This window comes from Adiantum capillus-veneris, chromosome 10 (assembly GCF_014529385.1).
Source record: "Adiantum capillus-veneris isolate H3 chromosome 10, ASM1452938v2, whole genome shotgun sequence".
Taxonomy (NCBI): domain Eukaryota; kingdom Viridiplantae; phylum Streptophyta; class Polypodiopsida; order Polypodiales; family Pteridaceae; genus Adiantum; species Adiantum capillus-veneris.
In genome coordinates this window covers 127,169,070-127,188,125 of record NC_140940.1, presented here as the reverse complement: position 1 = coordinate 127,188,125, position 19,056 = coordinate 127,169,070, and the positions used below count along the sequence as shown (strand labels likewise).

Below are 19,056 nucleotides of genomic sequence, written 5' to 3'. Positions count from 1 at the left end.
CCACACTACATTTGCAGTTGCCCATGTTTAGTTTTGCAACACATCAAACACATGGGAGCATGTCTAGATGCATGCAATGGCAGCCCCTATACCATGTAGATGCATGTATTCACGTCTAATGGATGTCCCTAGTGTAGTGGGGCAAGATACTCATTACCCTAGAGCAATCTAATGGAGATAAAGATCAGGAATTTAGGAACCTTATGGGGATTGAACTCAGCTCTGAAGTTGTATATAGAGGGACAGCAGGCATCATGCCATGTTTCTGATGTTCTATGTGTATCAAACCCTTCGGCAAGAAGAGTGATCGATGTAAGCTGAGTCCCCCCTCTTGGCATTGCGCTTGCATATCCTTCCATCATCGCCATCGCCGATCGTCTCTCACGAATTTCCCTGCTTGGAAGGGCAACTTACTGCTTTAGTCCCTACCTTTTCTCTCTGCATCATTGGGCCCTTCGGGGCAAAGGATGGAAATTTGAGGGCTCAAGAAGGGAAAGCGTCATGATTCATCCATTGTGTACGGAGAAAAGGTTTATTGTGTTGCAGAATCAAGGCGATGGCAGGAAGCCTAGCTCTGTAGCCGCAGCAGGAATGGTGTGCTTTACTGGCTAGGACAACAGGAGGACATGAATCGGAGAGTGAGAAGAAAAGTGGTGAAGTACCGGTCCAGCAGAGGAAAGGAGGAGTCTTGTGATGATGAAGAGGGTCTGGAAGAAGTGGTTGGGCTTATGCCTGAGCGTTCCGTGGACTGGACTAGTCTTCCCCATGATACTGTTATAGCCCTCTTTGGCCTGCTCGATTACAGAGACCGCGCCCACCTTGCGTCAGTCTGCCGAACGTGGAGACGCCTTGGAGCTTCTCCATGCCTTTGGAAGTCTCTGGATATTCGTGCACATAGCCTTGATTACACCAAAGCTACCTATCTGGCCAGCAAATGCTCCAAGCTTCAACGACTACGATTTCGTGGTGCCATTGCGGCATCAGCCATCGTAGGCTTGAAGGCAGTTGAGTTGAAGGATTTGAGTGGAGATAATTGCAGAGATCTCACTGACGCCTCACTTTCCATGCTTGCTGCTCGTCATGGAGCAGTGGAAAGTCTTCAGCTTGGACCTGATTGTGATAGAATTACCAGTGACGCAATCCGTGTAGTCGCTCTTTGCTGTCCCTTGTTGAGGCGCCTTCGGCTTATGGGTATTAGAGAAGTCGATGGGGATGCCATTGGAGCTTTGGTTAGACAATGCCCTAATCTTTCAGATTTGGGTTTGCTTGACTGTGCTATCATAGATGAAGCTGCATTACCTTTGGCAACGAATTTGAGATATTTGTCTGTGGCTGGTTTGAGAAACATTCAGTGGACTACTGCTGCTCAGATGCTGAGCAAGCTTCCTGCATTGGTTGCCTTAGATGTTTCCCGAACTGAGATCACACCCTCAGCTGCTAATAGGCTGCTTGCCATGGACAACTTGAAGGTTCTTTGTGCTCTCAACTGCTCCAACCTTGAGGATGCCGGTGGTTCAGTGTTTTACTCTCCCAAGAAGAAAGTTTTATTTGCTCGATTTACAGACATTATGAAGGGTTTGGCAATGCTTGCTCTGAAAGCTTCAGCAGATAGAAAAGAAGGGAGCACATTAGTATGGAGCCAACAAGGTTGGAGGCAAGGTGATAGAAATTGCTTAGAGCTCCTCCATTGGACAGAGTGGGTTCTCTCACATGGACTTTTGCGCATTGCAGATAGTAACATCCCTGGTTTGGACAGTTTTTGGCTCAAGCAGGGCACAGCTACATTACTTAGCTTAATCAAGAGTTCACAAGAAGATGTTCAGGAAAGAGCAGCCACCGCACTTGCGACTTTTGTTGTGACTGATGATGTTAATGCTACCGTAGATCCAGCTAGAGCCGAGGCAGTGATGCATGGCGGTGGCATTGGACTTCTACTGGACTTGGCAAAATCATGCCGAGAGGGAGTTCAATCGGAGGCAGCAAAGGTGTCAAATGATTTTGAATATCATGTCACTTGTCCCTAACTCTCAGCCTTGGGATTTTTATTCAGTAGCTAACAAGTGATTTGAATGGCAGGCTATAGCAAACCTCTCAGTGAATGCAGAGGTTGCAAAATCTGTGGCCTTAGAAGGGGGAATCAGCATTTTGGCAGCTCTTGCACGGTCCCCCAATCGATGGGTGGCTGAGGAGGCTGCTGGGGGTCTATGGAATTTATCTGTGGGTGAGGAGCATAAGGTAAAGGGTTTCTATGTGCTTTGAAGTTTTGATGTAATGAAATTTCTACATGCTTTGAGGTATTGATGTAATGAAGTGATTACATCTGGCCCCTGGGAAGTGGTGAGTGCTTTGTTTTAATCTGATCAGTCATCCTGCTTAGGGTGCTATTGCTGAGGCAGGAGGGATCAAGGCTTTGGTGGAATTGGTTTTTAAGTGGCCTCATGGTGGTGATGGAGTCTTGGTAAGGACAGATCTGTCGCTCACCATGCAGTATACGTTCAAATTCTGCCACTCAGACTAGGTGTTTGTGAAGGAGCGGGCCGCGGGAGCACTTGCAAATTTAGCAGCAGATGACAAATGTAGCATGGAGGTGGCATTGGCTGGTGGTGTAAAGGCTTTGGTAACACTTGCACGGTTCTCCAAGCATGAAGGAGTACAGGAACAGGTTGTTGTCTATTCCCTTTTGCCTTGTTTTTGGGGTGGGACTGTATATTCAGTAGACGTTTTCAGTTGTTAAATCTACAGGCTTAAAGTAGGGAGTCTGGAGACAATTAGTTTGTACTAAGCAGATATCTTGTTGGCAGGCTGCACGAGCTCTTGCCAATTTGGCCGCACATGGAGACAGTAATGGCAACAATGCAGCTGTTGGGCAAGAAGCTGGTGCTTTGGAGGCATTGGTGCAGCTAACCTGTTCATTGAATGAAGGTGTCAGGTAGCAATTTGGTTGGAGATAAACAAAGGGGAATGCTTTTTTTTGGTACAGATTTTGGGCTCATGGGTCTCTATGCATGATTTCTCTAGACAAGAGGCTGCTGGAGCTTTGTGGAATCTGTCCTTTGATGACCGAAATCGAGAGGCAATAGCAGCAGCTGGCGGTGTTGAGGCACTGGTCAGCTTCAATGCTCTTTACTTTTTTTTGTGGGGTTCTTGAATACAAGTCTTCTCTTTCACACGCCTTTGTGCAGGTTGCACTTGCACAAAGTTGCAGTACAGGATCTCATGGTTTACAGGAGAGAGCTGCAGGAGCCTTATGGGGTTTATCTGTGTCAGAGGCCAACAGGTTAGGCATCAGTATGGTTTTTTTGTAGGCTCCTCAATGGCAGGTTGCCTACTTATTTTATGCTGTTTTTCCTGAATTCAGCATAGCAATTGGGCGTGAGGGTGGTGTTGCACCCTTGATAACCTTGGCTTATTCCGAGGCAGAGGCAAGTCCACATTCCTAAGGAGTAGATTATAGTGATGTGTTCAAAAGTGGGATGTTTGCTGTGCAATTGTTGCATATGGTTAAGTGTGTGTATATATATTGCAGGATGTACACGAGACTGCGGCAGGTGCTCTATGGAACCTTGCTTTCAATTCAGGCAATGCTTGGCGTATAGTTGAAGAGGGAGGGGTTCGTGCTCTAGTCCACCTTTGCTCTTCCTCTGGGTCAAAAATGGCTCGCTTTATGGCTGCTCTTGCTCTTGCCTACATGTTTGATGGAAGGTATTGATAGTATTGCAAAATACTATTTTCGTACTTGTGCTGCTGATATTGTTTTTTTCTTTTCCGGCATGCTTCCCTCTGCACTATGAAAAAGTTGGAAATTTTGGAATAATCAATAGCAGGCTATTTCCTTTCTTGTTAAATCTTTGCGAGTAGTTACCTCGTCTCTTGAGTTTCCAGGTCAATTACTGCATAGGCCTTTCGGGTTGGTGGTGTGCAAGGGAAGCTGAAGATAACAAGCTTTGAACACAAGGGAGAGACGTGGAATGAGAAGACCTGAATAGAAGACAGATGGAGATGGTGAAGCCTCAGAAAGGCAAGTGCTACCCACATGATCAACTGGTTCCCAAAAAGCGGGGGGGGGGGGGGGGGGGGGGGGGGGTGGGAGGCACTCCTTGTGATTGCCACTTACAAGATCACGTCATTCCGGGGTGGGCAGGACCCCTTGGTCCTGTCATAAAACAAAACTCGACTATAATAAACTGGCTAAGGGGAAGAGGCTAAAACTGCATACAATAAGAAACCTGTCAAAGTCGACGATGCGGAAGCGTAAAGACCAAGGGGAGTGAGCGCGAGAGAGAGAGAGAGAAATGAAATGTTATATTAACGTCTTCAAAAGGCCATAATGACCTATGAGACCCGAAAGTTACAAAGTGGTGGATCTGATACCAAGTCAGAGTAACAAGATAACCTAGCAACAGTACAAAACAAATATATATACAATGGGGTCCTAAGTTGGTCGATGTGAGCCAAGCAAAAAACTAAGCAAAAGCAAAAAATGGGCGGCTTGTTGGGATAGCTGAATCACAAGAGATCTAGTATCGGTCGTTGGCGAATCTCATCAATTTCCTCCATGGTTAGTAGTCTGATCGGGCGTCGTGCATGCCTGGCCAGCGTGCTTTGAATTTTCTCGTAGCCTTAGTCGATGCTGTGTAGTTCTTCGCAGTCACGGGCGCCTGGATTTCCCCAGTTCAATCGCTCGGTCAATCAGTGTGCCTCTGGTGTGAGACGAGGGGGAGCTCTGTTGTGGGGGTGGCTCTTGCGGCTGTCCCGTGTCTGCTCTGAAGAAGTCTGTGATCCGTCTTTGAGACTGGCTAGCCTCGACATTCATCAGGCTATCTCTGTGTCTGCGCAGCTCGAGCAAGAACAAACCCAGACATCTCTGATCTTCGTATCCCATGACTCTTGAGAGTGGTCCAAAACCCTCTGAACAAGCAATAGAAGCGGCCTCGTATCTAGTAGTAGACGGGGTAGCGGCATGTATAGTGTAGCTCTGTCTCAGGTTCCATGTTACACAAGGGGCATGCCCTGTCCTCTGCTGGTACTCCGCTGTATCTACCAGTCTCAATCCACAACTGGTGAGAAGATGTGCGTAATTGGCCAATAGCACATCGTATCCCATGAGACAAGTGGGTATCCATGTATCTGGGTCTCGCCACAAAACCATCTTCTGTAAGCTGGAGAAGGTGGTCTCTGTAGAAAGCCATCTTCGTGCCCAATTCCTGTGCTGGTTGTATCCATGTCCTTGTGGTGTCTAGCTGGGTCAGGTCTTGGCGGATGAGCTTGGTGATCTCTGACCAAGGAGAGAGAGAGAGAGAGAGAGAGAGAGAGAGAGAGAGAGAGAGAGAGAGAGAGAGAGAGAGAGAGAGTCTCTTCAACCAATCAACCTTGGCAATAGATAACTGAATGTGTATACAATGGAGGCAAGGGGTTGCTTATATAACAAGCCCAATAAATTGCCCTACCAAAGACTTGGCAAATAAGTAAAATACATACCTAGAAGCCAAACTAAATAATGGGATCACATTGGGCAGTTCATTTGAGATGCCTAAGCTTTTAACACCCTCTATGCAGCTCATAGTGGACATCAATAGTGAGACCAAGTCGATGAAGAAGCTACCATGGACACCCCAGTAGTGGCCACCAATTGGATACACCTCGGTGTTGCTCTCCTCAACTTTGTACCTGAAAGTAATGCCATCTTGAGCATCGGTTGCCTTTGTAGAAACTTTGAACTGTAGACCATATTACGTCCAATAGTCCCCATTCGTGAACAGTGAATATATCATGTCCAAAATATAAAACTCCAAGATAATGAACTGTTGGAACACACCTTGTCCATAATCTGACCAACAACAATGGATTGGCTAGCCCATCCATAGTGTTTTAGACGTCTGATTGGTTCCCTGCCAGATGCATGTGCATTGGACTCCGACCTACGTGTCCAAACACCAATAACTTTAACTCCAACACAAGGGTCCAAATTAATTATAGGGAGCATTGCTTGCCCCTCTCTGCCACTCACAAGCCTCTCTCTGGTTGAAGCTAGTGGTGACATCTGTCATTTGACTAAAAATCTGACATCGAGGCCACTGTGGCCACCACCACGAGTGCCATGTCTATCTCCTCTGCCTAATCTTTATTACTGTAATCTCTGTCTAGCTTGCCTTTATCCTTGTCTATCTGTGAGTTCCAGTTTTTGCCTTTGGCTTCAAACTCCCGAGCCAAACAAAGCGTCGAATCACAATCATGATTGTGGTTGTACCTCGTGGGTACCGAGACAGCTAACCGAGTACTGGTACTGTTATCCTTGTTCAGCTAACCTTTGCCGCTATCCTCAAGCGAACTCCGCCATTTGCTTTTGACTTCACAAACTCGAGCCAAACAATTTGTTTGGTTCCTTGTAACTAAGTCAGACTTTGTAAATAATTAATTTATTTACGAGAAAAGAATTATCTAATTAGTTGTGTGCACATCAGAATAGATTTAGCAGTTCTGGGGCCTCAGGTGCGCCCAAGGTTGGGCCAATGCACCTCAGGGAGACCCTAGCAGAAAATACCCTGAAGCCCTAGCGATTGGGAAATCGGGTCTTCAATGAAGGGGTAGATAATAGCCTCAGATTTCAGGCTCAGAAAATTACGCGCGCTAGTGCAAGCACAAGAATGAGATGGGGTCCTTAGAATAATAACCCTAAGGCCTGATTATTTTACGGCCTTAGGATAAGTTAGTTAAAGTATTCTTAAATGATTTGCGTTGGACCAAATGGCCGAACAAGTGCGAACAGGTTATGCCAGAGCAGTGTCGGTACGGCATTGCGCTGGGGAGCAGCTAACAATTTAATTGGTTGCATCTATGTGTGCAGTTGTGTACTTAATTGCACATTTCATTAACTAGCATAGGATTCTTAAAGTCAAAAGTTGAATGGTTTTTAAATTTTAAAGTAAGTGTGCCACTTGGCACACTTTCCCATGCAATCTCTCTCTCTCTCTATCTCTCTCACTCCCTCTCTTCATGCTAGCGCCCTCTCTTCTGGGAGGCTATAAGAGAGCAGCTCCTCCCCCTCTTACCAGGTTGGCAGTGCACTACCCCTCCTAAGTTGAACGTCCTCTACGCAATGAAGCTCTCCATTGAAGCTTGAGAGCAGCACCTTGTGGTGTATGTGGAGCCTTTGTGCACCCATCACCTAGAACAAGGCCTCTCATGGTCATAGGCAGTTGTGGGAGAAGTTTCATCGCGTAAAGTAGTAGAAAACTCTTTTTCTCTCTCTCTACTAGCTGCTGCAAATTCTCTGTTTTCAGCCCCTAATAACCTGTATTAGGGTGAAATTCAGCAAAGCTTTAGTAGGAAACTATTCCTCTCTACCTACTATACACAAACACAAAGTTTGGAGCATTTCCGTCGCGAAAAGGACCTCCGTTTCGGCATTGGAACGCGCTCAGGTAACAATTTCTGGTTATGTGCAAAAAATTACAGCAAGCGTGTGTGCGTGTGTTTTGCATGTTTCCTTCGTGGGTTGATTGTAGGAATGATCATGTCCGAAGAGACATAGTTAGCGGAAGATAGACTCTCGTTTTTGAGAGCTTCCGATAAGTTTTGTGGAAGATAGACTCTCATCTACGAGAGCTTTCCAAAATTTCACAGAAGAGGAAAGATCCTCTTAGTAGTCAAGAGACCAGTTCTTCTACTCTCTTAGTTAGAAGAAGGAGGACAAGAAAGAATAGAGGACGGGCTTTCGCCCCGTTCCTGTGCTTGTAAAGAATTCTCCCCTAGTAATAAAGATATTCTCTTTATGGGGGGGGACTAGCCCATCTTCTGGTCCCCAATGATGTGTCAAGTTTTCTCTCTTTCTCTCCAAAGTCTCTTGAGTATATAAATTGCATTTAACAGTCAGTTTTCGCTTCTGTATTTTTGTGACAGTGGTTTCAGAGCAAGGTCATCTCTCTCTTCCTTAAGGGATTGACGACTCTTGGCAGACTGCAGAAATGGGAGGACGCGAGATAGAGTTCTCTCTCCTTCAACAGTAGGTGGAAGAGTTGCTAAAAGCTCTCTCCCATCCAGAAGTCCAAAAGATTCTCCATACTCTTGAGAAATGGAAGGAGAAAATGCCGGTGGGGTCGGGAGAAATCCCGCAGAACCCAGAGGCGCCAGAACCAAGGAAAGATCCTTTGATTGGAACCTCCCGCATGCACGAGAGGCACAGGAAACCTCTTGAACGTCATGTGCGGTTTAACCCAAAGGTTCAAGAGCAAGATCCTCCTGATTCCCCTCAGTTCTCTTTCATGAAGGATCTGGATGACATAGTTGCTCCGGAAGACATGTTCCTGGAAGATCCGTCGCAGCAAGAAGTGCATTCAAGTGAAAAGACTCCTGTCCATAAGGAGTCTAAGTATAGAAAGAAGGAGCATCATAAGAAGAAGCACCACAGGCAGAAAACATTCAAGTCGGGAGACAAAGATGTGAAATTCGACACCTACAATGGGCGGCGTGATAATGACAAAGCGTTGGCTTTCATCCGCCAATTCGAAGTTGCATTTGCTGAAGGGATCCTAGAAGATCGTAAACCCCAAGATTGGACTACTTTCAAGAAGGAGTTCTACGCACAGTTCCTTCCTCCAGACTATGAGGAAGAGGTAAAGAAAGAATGGGATCGACTTTCACAGTCGGAGAACGAAACTGTTCCACGCTATGTGGATAGGTTTTGGGACGTTCTCTTGAAAGTCACTCCATTCAAGAAGATTGACGATTCGGAAAAGATGCGCAAGTTTGAAGCAGGATTGCATGAAGCCTTGCAAAAGGCTATGAAGCTTTACTCTCGAGGTAACTTGCAGATACTTATGGAATCAGTTCGCATAGCTGATGGAATACATGACAAGGGTACTCCCAGGAAGATGGAGCAAAGCACTTACCATGCCAAGCAGAAGGCTCTCCATGAGCAGCCTACCTCTACTTCTTCTTCTCAAAAGAAGAAAAGAACCGCCTCCGAAGCAGAAGCAAAGCCAAACCAGCCCAAGAAAGGGAGATATCTCTCTCTTGCTGAGTTGCGAACTTACATTAGTGAAGGAAGATGCTTCAAGTGTGGACAAGTTGGTCATATGAAGGGTGACTATCCTACCAAACCTCCACAACCACCCTCTTCCAATGCAGTCCCAGATGTACAGGGAAATACAACCAAGGATGGAAAAGAAAGAGCTCTTCTTAAAGCATGGGGTAGCATCAACAACCAACGGGCTCTCATTTTGTTTGACCCTGGCAGTACAAACAACTTCATCTCTACCAAGCTAGCTGATGACCTGAACTTGCAACCCAACCGTTTTGGAGTTTCTATTCAAGCACAATCCGCTTTCAAAGGGCATAACTCAAACTCTACTCCAATCATAGGGAAGTTGAATCTAAAGGTCGACGACTACAAGGATCAAGAGTCTTTTCTTACTAGCTTCACTTGAAGGATGCGATGTTATCTTGGGAATGCCTTGGCATTACAAGATGCATCCCATTCCTGACTATGTTCAGAAAACCTTATCTTTTGCTCATAAAGGAAAGGAGCATCTTGTACTTGCAGATGCAGGTGATTGGCGTATCTCTATCGCCAATCACATTGCCATCAAGAAAGAAATGAAAAAGTGTGTTTCAGCGTACTTGATTTTTGCAAGAGAGAGAGATGTGTCTGTTTCACAACTTTCTTCCTCTTTAGAGCAAAAAAGACTTAAGTTATTAGAAAGTTATAAAGATTGCTTCGCAGATGAACTTCCAAATGAACTCCCACCTTCACGACCTGAGGATCATACAATTGATTTGATCCCAGGAAGTTCTCCTCCAAATCAGCCCCCTTATCGAGTTAGTCTAATGCAGCAAGAGGAAATTCTTAAGCAGGTTAACGAACTTTTGGAGAAGGGCTTAATAAGGCCTAGTACTTCTCCATATTGTTCACCTGTCTTGCTAGTACAGAAAAAGGATGGCACATTCCGCATGTGCATAGACTATAGATCTCTAAACAAGATCACAATCAAGAATCGATTTCCAATCCCTCGGATTGACGACATTCTTGACAAAGTTACAAGGAGCAAGTGTCTTTAGTCGTATAGACTTGAAGAGCGGATATCATCAAATCCGCATAGCTCCTCAGGATGTGCATAAGACTTCATTTAGAACAACCTTCGGGTTGTATGAATTCTTAGTGACGCCTTTTGGACTCACTAATGCACTAGCCACATTCAACAGAATGATGGATAGAATCTTCCACTCATATAGAAGCTTCACAGGCGTTTTCTTTGATGACGTCTTAGTCTTCTCAGAGACGGAAGACGAACACTATAAGCATCTCGCCTTAGTGTTTGAAGAATTACGCAAACACAAATTATTTGTGAATGCTAAGAAGGGTGAGTTCTTTCTAAAAGAAATCCACTATTTGGGCCATATAGTATCTCACAATCAGGTGAGAATGGACCCTGATAAGATTCAAGCAGTTGTAGAATGGCCTACGCCAACTACAATACATGATGTACGAAGTTTCCTTGGCCTTTGTTCCTATTATCGGCGTTTCATTCTAGCTTTTGCCGCGATAGCAGGTCTCCTCCATGACCTGACAAAGAAGCGGATTCCATTCCATTGGGGGTCTGGACAAAAACAAGCTTTCGAAAAGCTTAAGTATCTACTCAGTCACAGACCTGTTCTCACCGTCCCTGATCTTCGCAAACCTTTCGAGGTATACTGCGATGCATCTGGAGATTGTGTAGGAGCAGTTTTGAACCAAGAGGGTCACGCAATAGCCTATGAAAGTCGGTGCCTTAAAGATGCAGAGTTGCATGTTTCCATATACGAGAAAGAGCTAATGGCAGTAATTCATGCTCTTTCCATTTGGAAACATTATCTATTAGGAGCTGATTTTATTATCAAGACAGATCATCAAAGTCTTCGCTACTTTCTCACACAGAGAAAGTTATCAGAAAAGCAGATGAGATGGGCCAACTTTCTTTCAATGTTCCATTTTCAGATTTTACATACTTCTGGAACGAAGAATGCAGTTTTGCAGATGCTCTCTCCAGGCGTCCAAAGATCAATGCACTAACAACAATTTATCATGAGGAACTAGAATCTCTCAGCGAGATGTATCCTCAAGATCCAGACTTCACCACAATTTGGGCAGATCTTCAAGCTGGTCACTCAAGGCCACCTTATTCCATCAGGGATAATACACTCTATCGTCAATAAGCAATATGCATAGCTCAGCCCTTACGACAGAAGGTGATGGATGAAGCACATAATTCTCCTTATGCCGAGCATTGGGGAATTGCTTCCACCACTAGTGCCCTCGAAAGGTATTTCTTTTGGCCAACACTCCGAGCGGGCATTGAAAAACATGTACGTGAGTGTTTAGTCTACCAAAAGTAAAATATGACAGACATAAAGTTTATGGCAAGCTTCAGCCGCTCCCTGTGCCTAACACGCCATGGGAAAGTATTGCCATGGATTTTATTATGGATCTTCCTCGATCCAAGAATGGAAATGATGCAATATGGACTATAGTAGACAGATTCAGTAAGCAAGCACATTTTCTTCCAGTAAAGAAGACGATCAAAGCTGATCATATGGCTAGAATATTTCTAGCTCAGATTTTTAAACACCATGGATTGCCAAAGACTATTGTCAGCGATAGAGATCCCCACATGACTAGTCTATTTTGGCAGGCATCGTTCGAAAACTTGGGAACTAAGCTTGATTTTTCATCCGCTTATCATCCTCAAACAGATGGTCAAAGCGAAATCGCTAATGCCACTGTTTTAGATCTTCTCAAGTGCTATGTTTCGGAACGACAATCCGAATGGGAACAGTACTTACCAATAGTTGAGTTTGCGTATAATAATACCATACATTCCTCAACTGGTAAAGCTCCCTTCGAAATTATTTATGGGAAGCCACTCTTACTTCCTATTATGGTTACTAAAGAAAACATCTTCGCCTCAGATGAATTTGTGCGCAATATTGATATTGCCCATCAACAAGTAAAGCAAGCGATTCTTCGTACTCAAGAGCAACAGAAGAGAAAAGCAGACAAGCACAGAAGGAATCTCAATCTAGAAAAAGGACAATATGTCCTGCTTCGGTTTGAGAAAGCTAGATTGAGAAAGCGGGTTGGCAAAGGGAAAGTTGTCAAACTTTCCCATAGATTTTACGGCCCTTTCAAAGTTATAGATAAAGTCAATGACGTGACTTTCAGATTGGATTTGCCTTCTAACTGGCGCATCCATAATGCTTTTCATGTCAGTCTCCTCCGACCATATGTTGGACCTCCTCCAGTGGCGCCAGTACACGAAGATCCTCCAGAAGTCGAAGAGACTGAGGAAATCCTTCAACCTGAACAGATAATACACCACTCGGAGAGACAACTCAAGTCGGGGAGTCTAAGTATTTAGTCAAGTTCAAGAATTACACTCCTTTAGATGCAAAGTGGATGACTGAGTCCGATCTTAAGGACTACCCAGACATCTTGCACAGTTATGTTGACGCTCTATAGTTGAGGTCAACTGTTTAGAACCAAGAGGGATGTAACTAAGTCAGACTTTGTAAATAATTAATTTATTTACGAGAAAAGAATTATCTTCTAATTAGTTGTGTGTACATCAGAATAGATTTAGCAGTTCTGGGGCCTCAGGTGGGCCCAAGTTTGGGCCAGTGCACCTCAGGGAGACCCTAGCAGAAAATACCCTGAAGCCCTAGCGATTGGGAAATCGGGTCTTCAATGAAGGGGTAGATAGTAGCCTCAGATTTCAGGCTCAGAAAATTACGCGCGCTAGTGCAAGCACAGGAATGAGATGGGGTCCTTAGAATAATAACCCTAAGGCCTGATTATTTTACGGCCTTAGGATAAGTTAGTTAAAGTATTCTTAAATGATTTGCGTTGGACCAAATGGCCGGACAAGTGCGAACAGGTAATGCCAGAGCAGTGTCGGTACGGCATTGCGCTGGGGAGTAGCTAACAATTTAATTGGTTGCATCTATGTGTGCAGTTGTGCACTTAATTGCACATTTCATTAACTAGCATAGGATTCTTAAAGTCAAAAGTTGAATGGTTTTTAAACTTTAAAGTAAGTGTGCCACTTGGCACACTTTCCCATGCAATCTCTCTCTCTCTCTCTCTCTCTCTCTCTCTCTCTCTCTCACTCCCTCTCTTCATGCTAGCGCCCTCTCTTCTGGGAGGCTATAAGAGAGCAGCTCCTCCCCCTCTTGCCAGGTTGGCAGTGCACTACCCCTCCTAAGTTGAACGTCCTCTACGCAGTGAAGCTCTCAATTGAAGCTTGAGAGCAGCACCTTGTGGTGTATGTGGAGCCTCTGTGCACCCATCACCTAGAACAAGGCCTCTCATGGTCATAGGCAGTTGTGGGAGAAGTTTCATGGCGTAAAGTAGTAGAAAACTCTTTTTCTCTCTCTACTAGCTGCTGCAAATTCTTTGTTTTCAGCCCCTAATCACCTGTATTATGGTGAATTTCAGCAAAGCTTAAGTAGGAAACTATTCCTCTCTACCTACTATACACACACACACAAAGTTTGGAGCATTTCCGTCGCGAAAAGGACCTCCGTTTCGGCATTGGAACGCGCTCAGGTAACAATTCTGGTTATGTGCAGAAAATTACAGCAAGCGTGTGTGCGTGTGTTTTGCATGTTTCCTTCGTGGGTTGACTACAGGAATGATCATGTCCGAAGAGACATGGTTAGCGGAAGATAGACTCTCGTTTTTGAGAGCTTCCGATGAGTTTTGTGGAAGATAGACTCTCATCTACGAGAGCTTCCCAAAATCTCACAGAAGAGGAAAGATCCTCTTAGTAGTCAAGAGAGTAGTTCTTCTACTCTCTTAGTCAGAAGAAGAAGGAGGACAAGAAAGAATAGAGGACGGGCTTTCGCTCCGTTCCTGTGCTTGTAAAGAATTCTCCCTTAGTAATAAAGATACTCTTTATGGAGGGGGACCAGCCCATCTTCTGGTCCCCAATGATGTGTCAAGTTTTCTCTCTTTCTCTCCAAAGTCTCTTGAGTATATAAATTGCATTTAACAGTCAGTTTTCGCTTCCGTATTTTTGTGACATTCCTTGAGAACTGTGCTGATGCATAGGCTGTAACAGACTTGGACACTCCACGTCAAGATTCTATTGCGACACGACAAGAATTCACTTCAAAACAGTTCACAGTTCACAATTGATTCGACACGGCTCAGCAGAGTTCCGTGCCTAGAGATATTGGCCCCAAAGACTGGCGCCGGTTTCGGTATTTCTTTTGTATTAATCTGCAACTCAAAGTACAAGGGGGTGGGAGGCTCTCACTCTCAGACTCTGCGTCCAGATGCTCTGAGAAGTGGGAAGCCTGACCACACTTATAAAGATTTTACAAGGGATGCCAAAAGCAGAGCCCCAAAAGCTGTCCCAAAAATCAAAGGCTTTCAAAAGCTCTCTCTCTCTCTCTCTCTCTCTCTCTCTCTCTCTCTCTCTCTCTCTCTCTCTCTCTCTCTCTCTCTCTCTCTTGCAACTTGCGTAAAATAAAGCAAGTCCAAAATCTGTCACTACTGCCACAAACAGTGCCGCAAAAAGCGAAAATTCTGTACACTACCGTGAATTGCGCCGCAAAACGCGGGGGCTGCGTACAGCCATGCCATGTCAGCATTTCAGCGAACCTGCCACGTCAGCATTTTCTGCGAGCATGTCGGGACTGTTCCATGCCAAAGGGAAGGTGTGGTGTGTACTGGGCAGCCACGTCACCAGTTTGTGACATACCCCCTTCTTGAAAGCATTGTAACTGTCCTCTATTACGCCTGCAAAACAGACATAAGCCGTAAGCTGTCTTAGTAGACACTGACTATTAGTACCGACGCACTAGGAAGACACATCTAGCACATGTACCAAGCGACAGTCACAACACACGACATCACAGGACATCACTTGACATCACAAAACATCACATGAAAAATCACATTCAAAATTCATTCGGATCTTAGACCATGATTTATTGGCAACGCAATTAGCAATCGCATCTAGATCCACTCAGGACCTCATAGATGCCCAATTGACTAATCTCTATTGCAACCATGTCTATCGAGATCATTCAGATCAAAATGCTGCAGTCATTTCGTTTATCAGTTCTTGCACTTAAACAAGTCAAGAACAAATCAGTATCATATTATCGGGAATTCCAGTCCATAAAGTCATACAACAGAATACTGTCAACTCACAGTATCACTAAAACTCAAAGAGACATCAGTGACTTTAATATCAAAAATCGAGGCAATCTGTTGACAAAGGAGCGGAGCAACTCCCCTCTTGTGCATACATGTTGCACCAGATTCCGCCCAAGCTGAGTTCGGGGTTCCATTTAGAATAGACTATGCTAATCCAAATGCTTCAAGGTAAAGATTCACAATCCAAGGAGTATGTGCTAGGTCCTCCTCCTCCATCCACTTCGCATTCAATGCAGGATAGTTCTTGAATTTAACCAAGAACCGCCTTATCACTTTACCCTTAATCTTTTTGTCTTTATGTGCCAATATCTGTTCGAAAACAAGGATCTCCTCGTTTTCTTCCACTTCGGGTTGCTCATCAGGCTCCCCATCATCGGGCACATCTCCTTTAAAAGGCTTCAAGAGACTCACATGAAAAGCATTGTGAATTCTCCAAGTATCGGGCAGCTTCAGTCTAAAGGAGACATCATTTATCTTTTCCAAAATCTGGAAAGGTCCGTAGTATCGCATACTAAGCTTTGGAAAAAGCCTCTCCTTTCCCTTTTTCTTTCTCAGGTGTGCCTTCTCAAAACGTAAGGGCACACAATCGTTCTCCTTCAATTTCAAATCGCGACGATGGCGATCTGATGCCTTTTTCTGTCTTTCTTGAGATTTCTGCAAAGCCTCGCGGACCTTGGCAAAAGCCGTGTCCAAGTCACACATGTACTGATCGGCTTCAAAAATCTTATCTTTCGTGCTTAGGAAGGGTGGAACCTTTGTAGCACCTTCAATAATCTCAAATGGCGCCTTACACGTCGAAGAGTATCGTGTTATTGTAGGCAAATTCCACCAAAGGTAAATACTTTTCCCATTGAGTTTTCTAATCCGAGATGTAAGACTTCAATAAATCTAGTACCACTGAATTAGCAATCTTAGATTGCCCGTCAGTCTGCAGGTGGAACGATGACAAGAACTGCAACCGTGTGCCAATATTCTCCCAAATAGCCTTCGAAAACAAACTCGTGAATTTGGGGTCCCTGTCGGAGACAATCGTCTCGGGCATGCCATGTAATCTGAAGATCTGGGCCACAAGCAGTCTCGCCAAGTGATCCGGCTTGACTGTTTTCTTCACTGGAATGAAATGAACTTGCTTGCTAAATCTGTCAATAACAGTCCAAATACCATCGTGACCACTTTGTGTTCTCGGGAGATCAGAAACAAAATCCATTGCAATACTTTCCCAGGGGCGGGTGGGTATGGGCAAAGTTTGTAACAATCCCTGTGCTTTATGCCTGTCAAACTTGACCTTCTGGCATACCAAGCAACTGCGTACAAAATCGTCCACATTCTTCTTGAGTCTTGGCTAAAAGAAGTATCTCTCTACCCCTTTCAAGGTGGTAGCAATGCCGCGGTGACACGTAAAAGGTGGACAGTGGCATTCTATCATAACCTTTTCCCTCAACGGTTGTGTAACGCACAACATGATTTTCCTCATCAAGTAGCCATCGTGAATGGAATATCCCGCTACTACCTCCCCATTCTGTATTCAACTGAATACATCTTCAAAAATTTGTATTTGTGGCGTACTGATCGACCATATCCTCGAAGCTTCTATGATGTATCGCGGAAATAGCCAGAACCAATGGCTTCCGGGACAAAGTATCTGCCACCAATTTCTTCTGTCCCTGCACATGGACAATCCGGAAGTAAAGTGTGACCAAATGTTTGCCCATTGCATCTTCCGATAGCTGCTTCTGTGATCAGAAGTAGCGTAAACTCTAACCATCTGTGAAAACCGTAAAATCGGCTCCGAGTAGGTAATGTCGCCACTGAGTAAGAGCATGTATAACCGCCAAAAGCTCTTTCTCACAGTCAATTCTGGCCTTGAAAACAATCGGCTCTCATAGGCAATGACATGGCCTTCATGCATTAAGACCGCATCCAGACTACGTCCACAAGTATCACAATATACTTCAAACGACTTCTGCAAATCCGGCAAAGTCAAAATTGGTCATGTACTCAAATTCTGTTTCCATTCTGAAAGGCAGTCACCTTTGTGGGTCCCCAGGAGAAAGGGACTGCTTTCTGTGTCAAAATATGCAAAGGGGAAGCAACCTTTGCAAACTTTCTAATGAACCGCTTGTAGTACGAACACAAGCCCAAAAAGCTTCCAACTTCATGGACATTCTTAGAATCGGAGCCAATCACGGATAGTCTCTATCTTGGCTGGGTCCATCTGCACTCCTGCTGCTTAGACAATGTGTCCCAAAAAAGTGTATCTCGGGTAGGAAACATTCACTTTTCTTCGCATTAATCACCAACTAGTGATCTCGTAATGCCTGAAAGACCTGTAGCAGATGTTCTCTATGTTTTGTCTCATCCTTGGAGAAAATAATGATGTCAACAAAGAAAGTGCCAACAAATAGTCTGTACTCTCGAAAAATCCCGTTCATCATCCGGTTAAATGTTGCAGGAGCATTGGTTAGGCCAAAAAGCATCACCAAAAACTCAAACAACCAAAGTCATCCGAAAAGCTGTCTTGTAGACATCTCCCGGCGTGATTTGGATTTGACGATATCCGCTCTTCAAATTGATCCTACTAAAACACGAGGATCCCTGTAGTCGGTCAAGAATATCATCGATCCTAGAAATCGGAAATCTGTTCTTGGTGGTGATTTTATTGAGAGCTCTATAATCGATGCACATTCTCCAAGATCCGTCTTTCTTCCAAACCAACAACATTGGAGAGCAGTACGGTAAAGTACACGGCTAGACAAGACCCTTTTCCAAGAGGTCTTTCACTTGGTTCATAATTTTTACATTCTGGGGTCGGCTCACACGGTAAGTTGGCGGGTTCGGTGGTGTGCTTCCAGGTATCAGATCAATGGTATGATCCTCAGGACGAGCTAGTGCCAACTCGCCTAGCAGGCCCTCAGAAAAGCAATTGGCATGAGTGTGGAGAAAATCTTGGCGTTCTTTTTCTAGGTCAAAACATATTCGACCTTCAATCATCATTAAGTTCTCTCCAGAAAATTGAGGAAAGAAGCTGAATTTCATCAAGTACAATCTCTGTGCCCTTCATTTGACAAAGTCGCTTTCCCAGCCCGAGTCAACCACGGCATTGTTCGTATGGTACCAAGGGATTTCGAGGAGGACGTCACAACCTCCCAAGGGCATTACGTAGAAGTCTTTTGCCCTAAACACCCCTGACATTGCAAACGAAGTTTGCCAATGATCGGTGTAATGGCATCATCCCGTCCAGGTGTCGCTAGAACCGCCTGTGGCCTCAGCCTGTTGGACGTAATCCCAAATCGAGCCGCCAATTCAAGTGAAAATTAGTTGGCCTTGACTCCTCCATCAAAGAAAATGAGGGCTTCTTGTTCTTTCACTTTGCCCTAGGTTTGACAAAGTTTGTACTTTCGTTCATCTGATACGGTTCGGGCCCCACGCAATGGGGTACCAGTTTTGTTTTTATCAGCCTTTTCTGCCACATTCCTCTGGTGCTTTAGAACTCTTTGGCTTGTCTGCAGTCTGTTTTTGCTGTGCCTTTATGGGGCACTTTGCGGAGATGGGTGCTATCACAAGACGGGCACCACGTGCCAATAGAAAAGAACATACTAAGCAGACTTTTAGCACTTCAATAACAACTGAACTGAAAGAGAGAGACGACACGCGATACGGAGTGGCGGAATTCCACCCGAGAGAGTATTGGCCCCAAACCTCGACGCCCCTTTCGGTATTTCTTTATATTGCATCAACATAGTACAAGCCGGTACTCCATACTCCACCTTCTCTAGGAAGCATGCCAGAGAATGAGCCCTAACCTCATATTTAAAGGCCCTTGGCCTGAAAAGCAGTTACAGTAAAAAGCTTTTAAA

At 44.7% G+C, this 19,056-nt stretch overlaps 1 protein-coding gene across 1 annotated transcript in view; it reads left to right on the top strand.

Moving 5' to 3' along the window:
* The first annotated feature begins 237 nt into the window (after window positions 1-237).
* LOC147449614 (protein ARABIDILLO 1-like) overlaps window positions 238-19,056 on the top strand; it is a 45,921-nt gene continuing 27,102 nt past the window's right edge. The window contains exons 1-9 of the mRNA XM_086522023.1: window positions 238-1,985; window positions 2,077-2,235; window positions 2,378-2,458; window positions 2,531-2,662; window positions 2,802-2,929; window positions 3,019-3,106; window positions 3,183-3,277; window positions 3,359-3,422; window positions 3,527-3,702. Of these exons, the coding sequence (XP_086378149.1) occupies window positions 627-1,985; window positions 2,077-2,235; window positions 2,378-2,458; window positions 2,531-2,662; window positions 2,802-2,929; window positions 3,019-3,106; window positions 3,183-3,277; window positions 3,359-3,422; window positions 3,527-3,702 (2,282 nt within the window). The 5' untranslated portion in view covers window positions 238-626. The remainder of the gene's footprint in view (window positions 1,986-2,076; window positions 2,236-2,377; window positions 2,459-2,530; window positions 2,663-2,801; window positions 2,930-3,018; window positions 3,107-3,182; window positions 3,278-3,358; window positions 3,423-3,526; window positions 3,703-19,056) is intronic.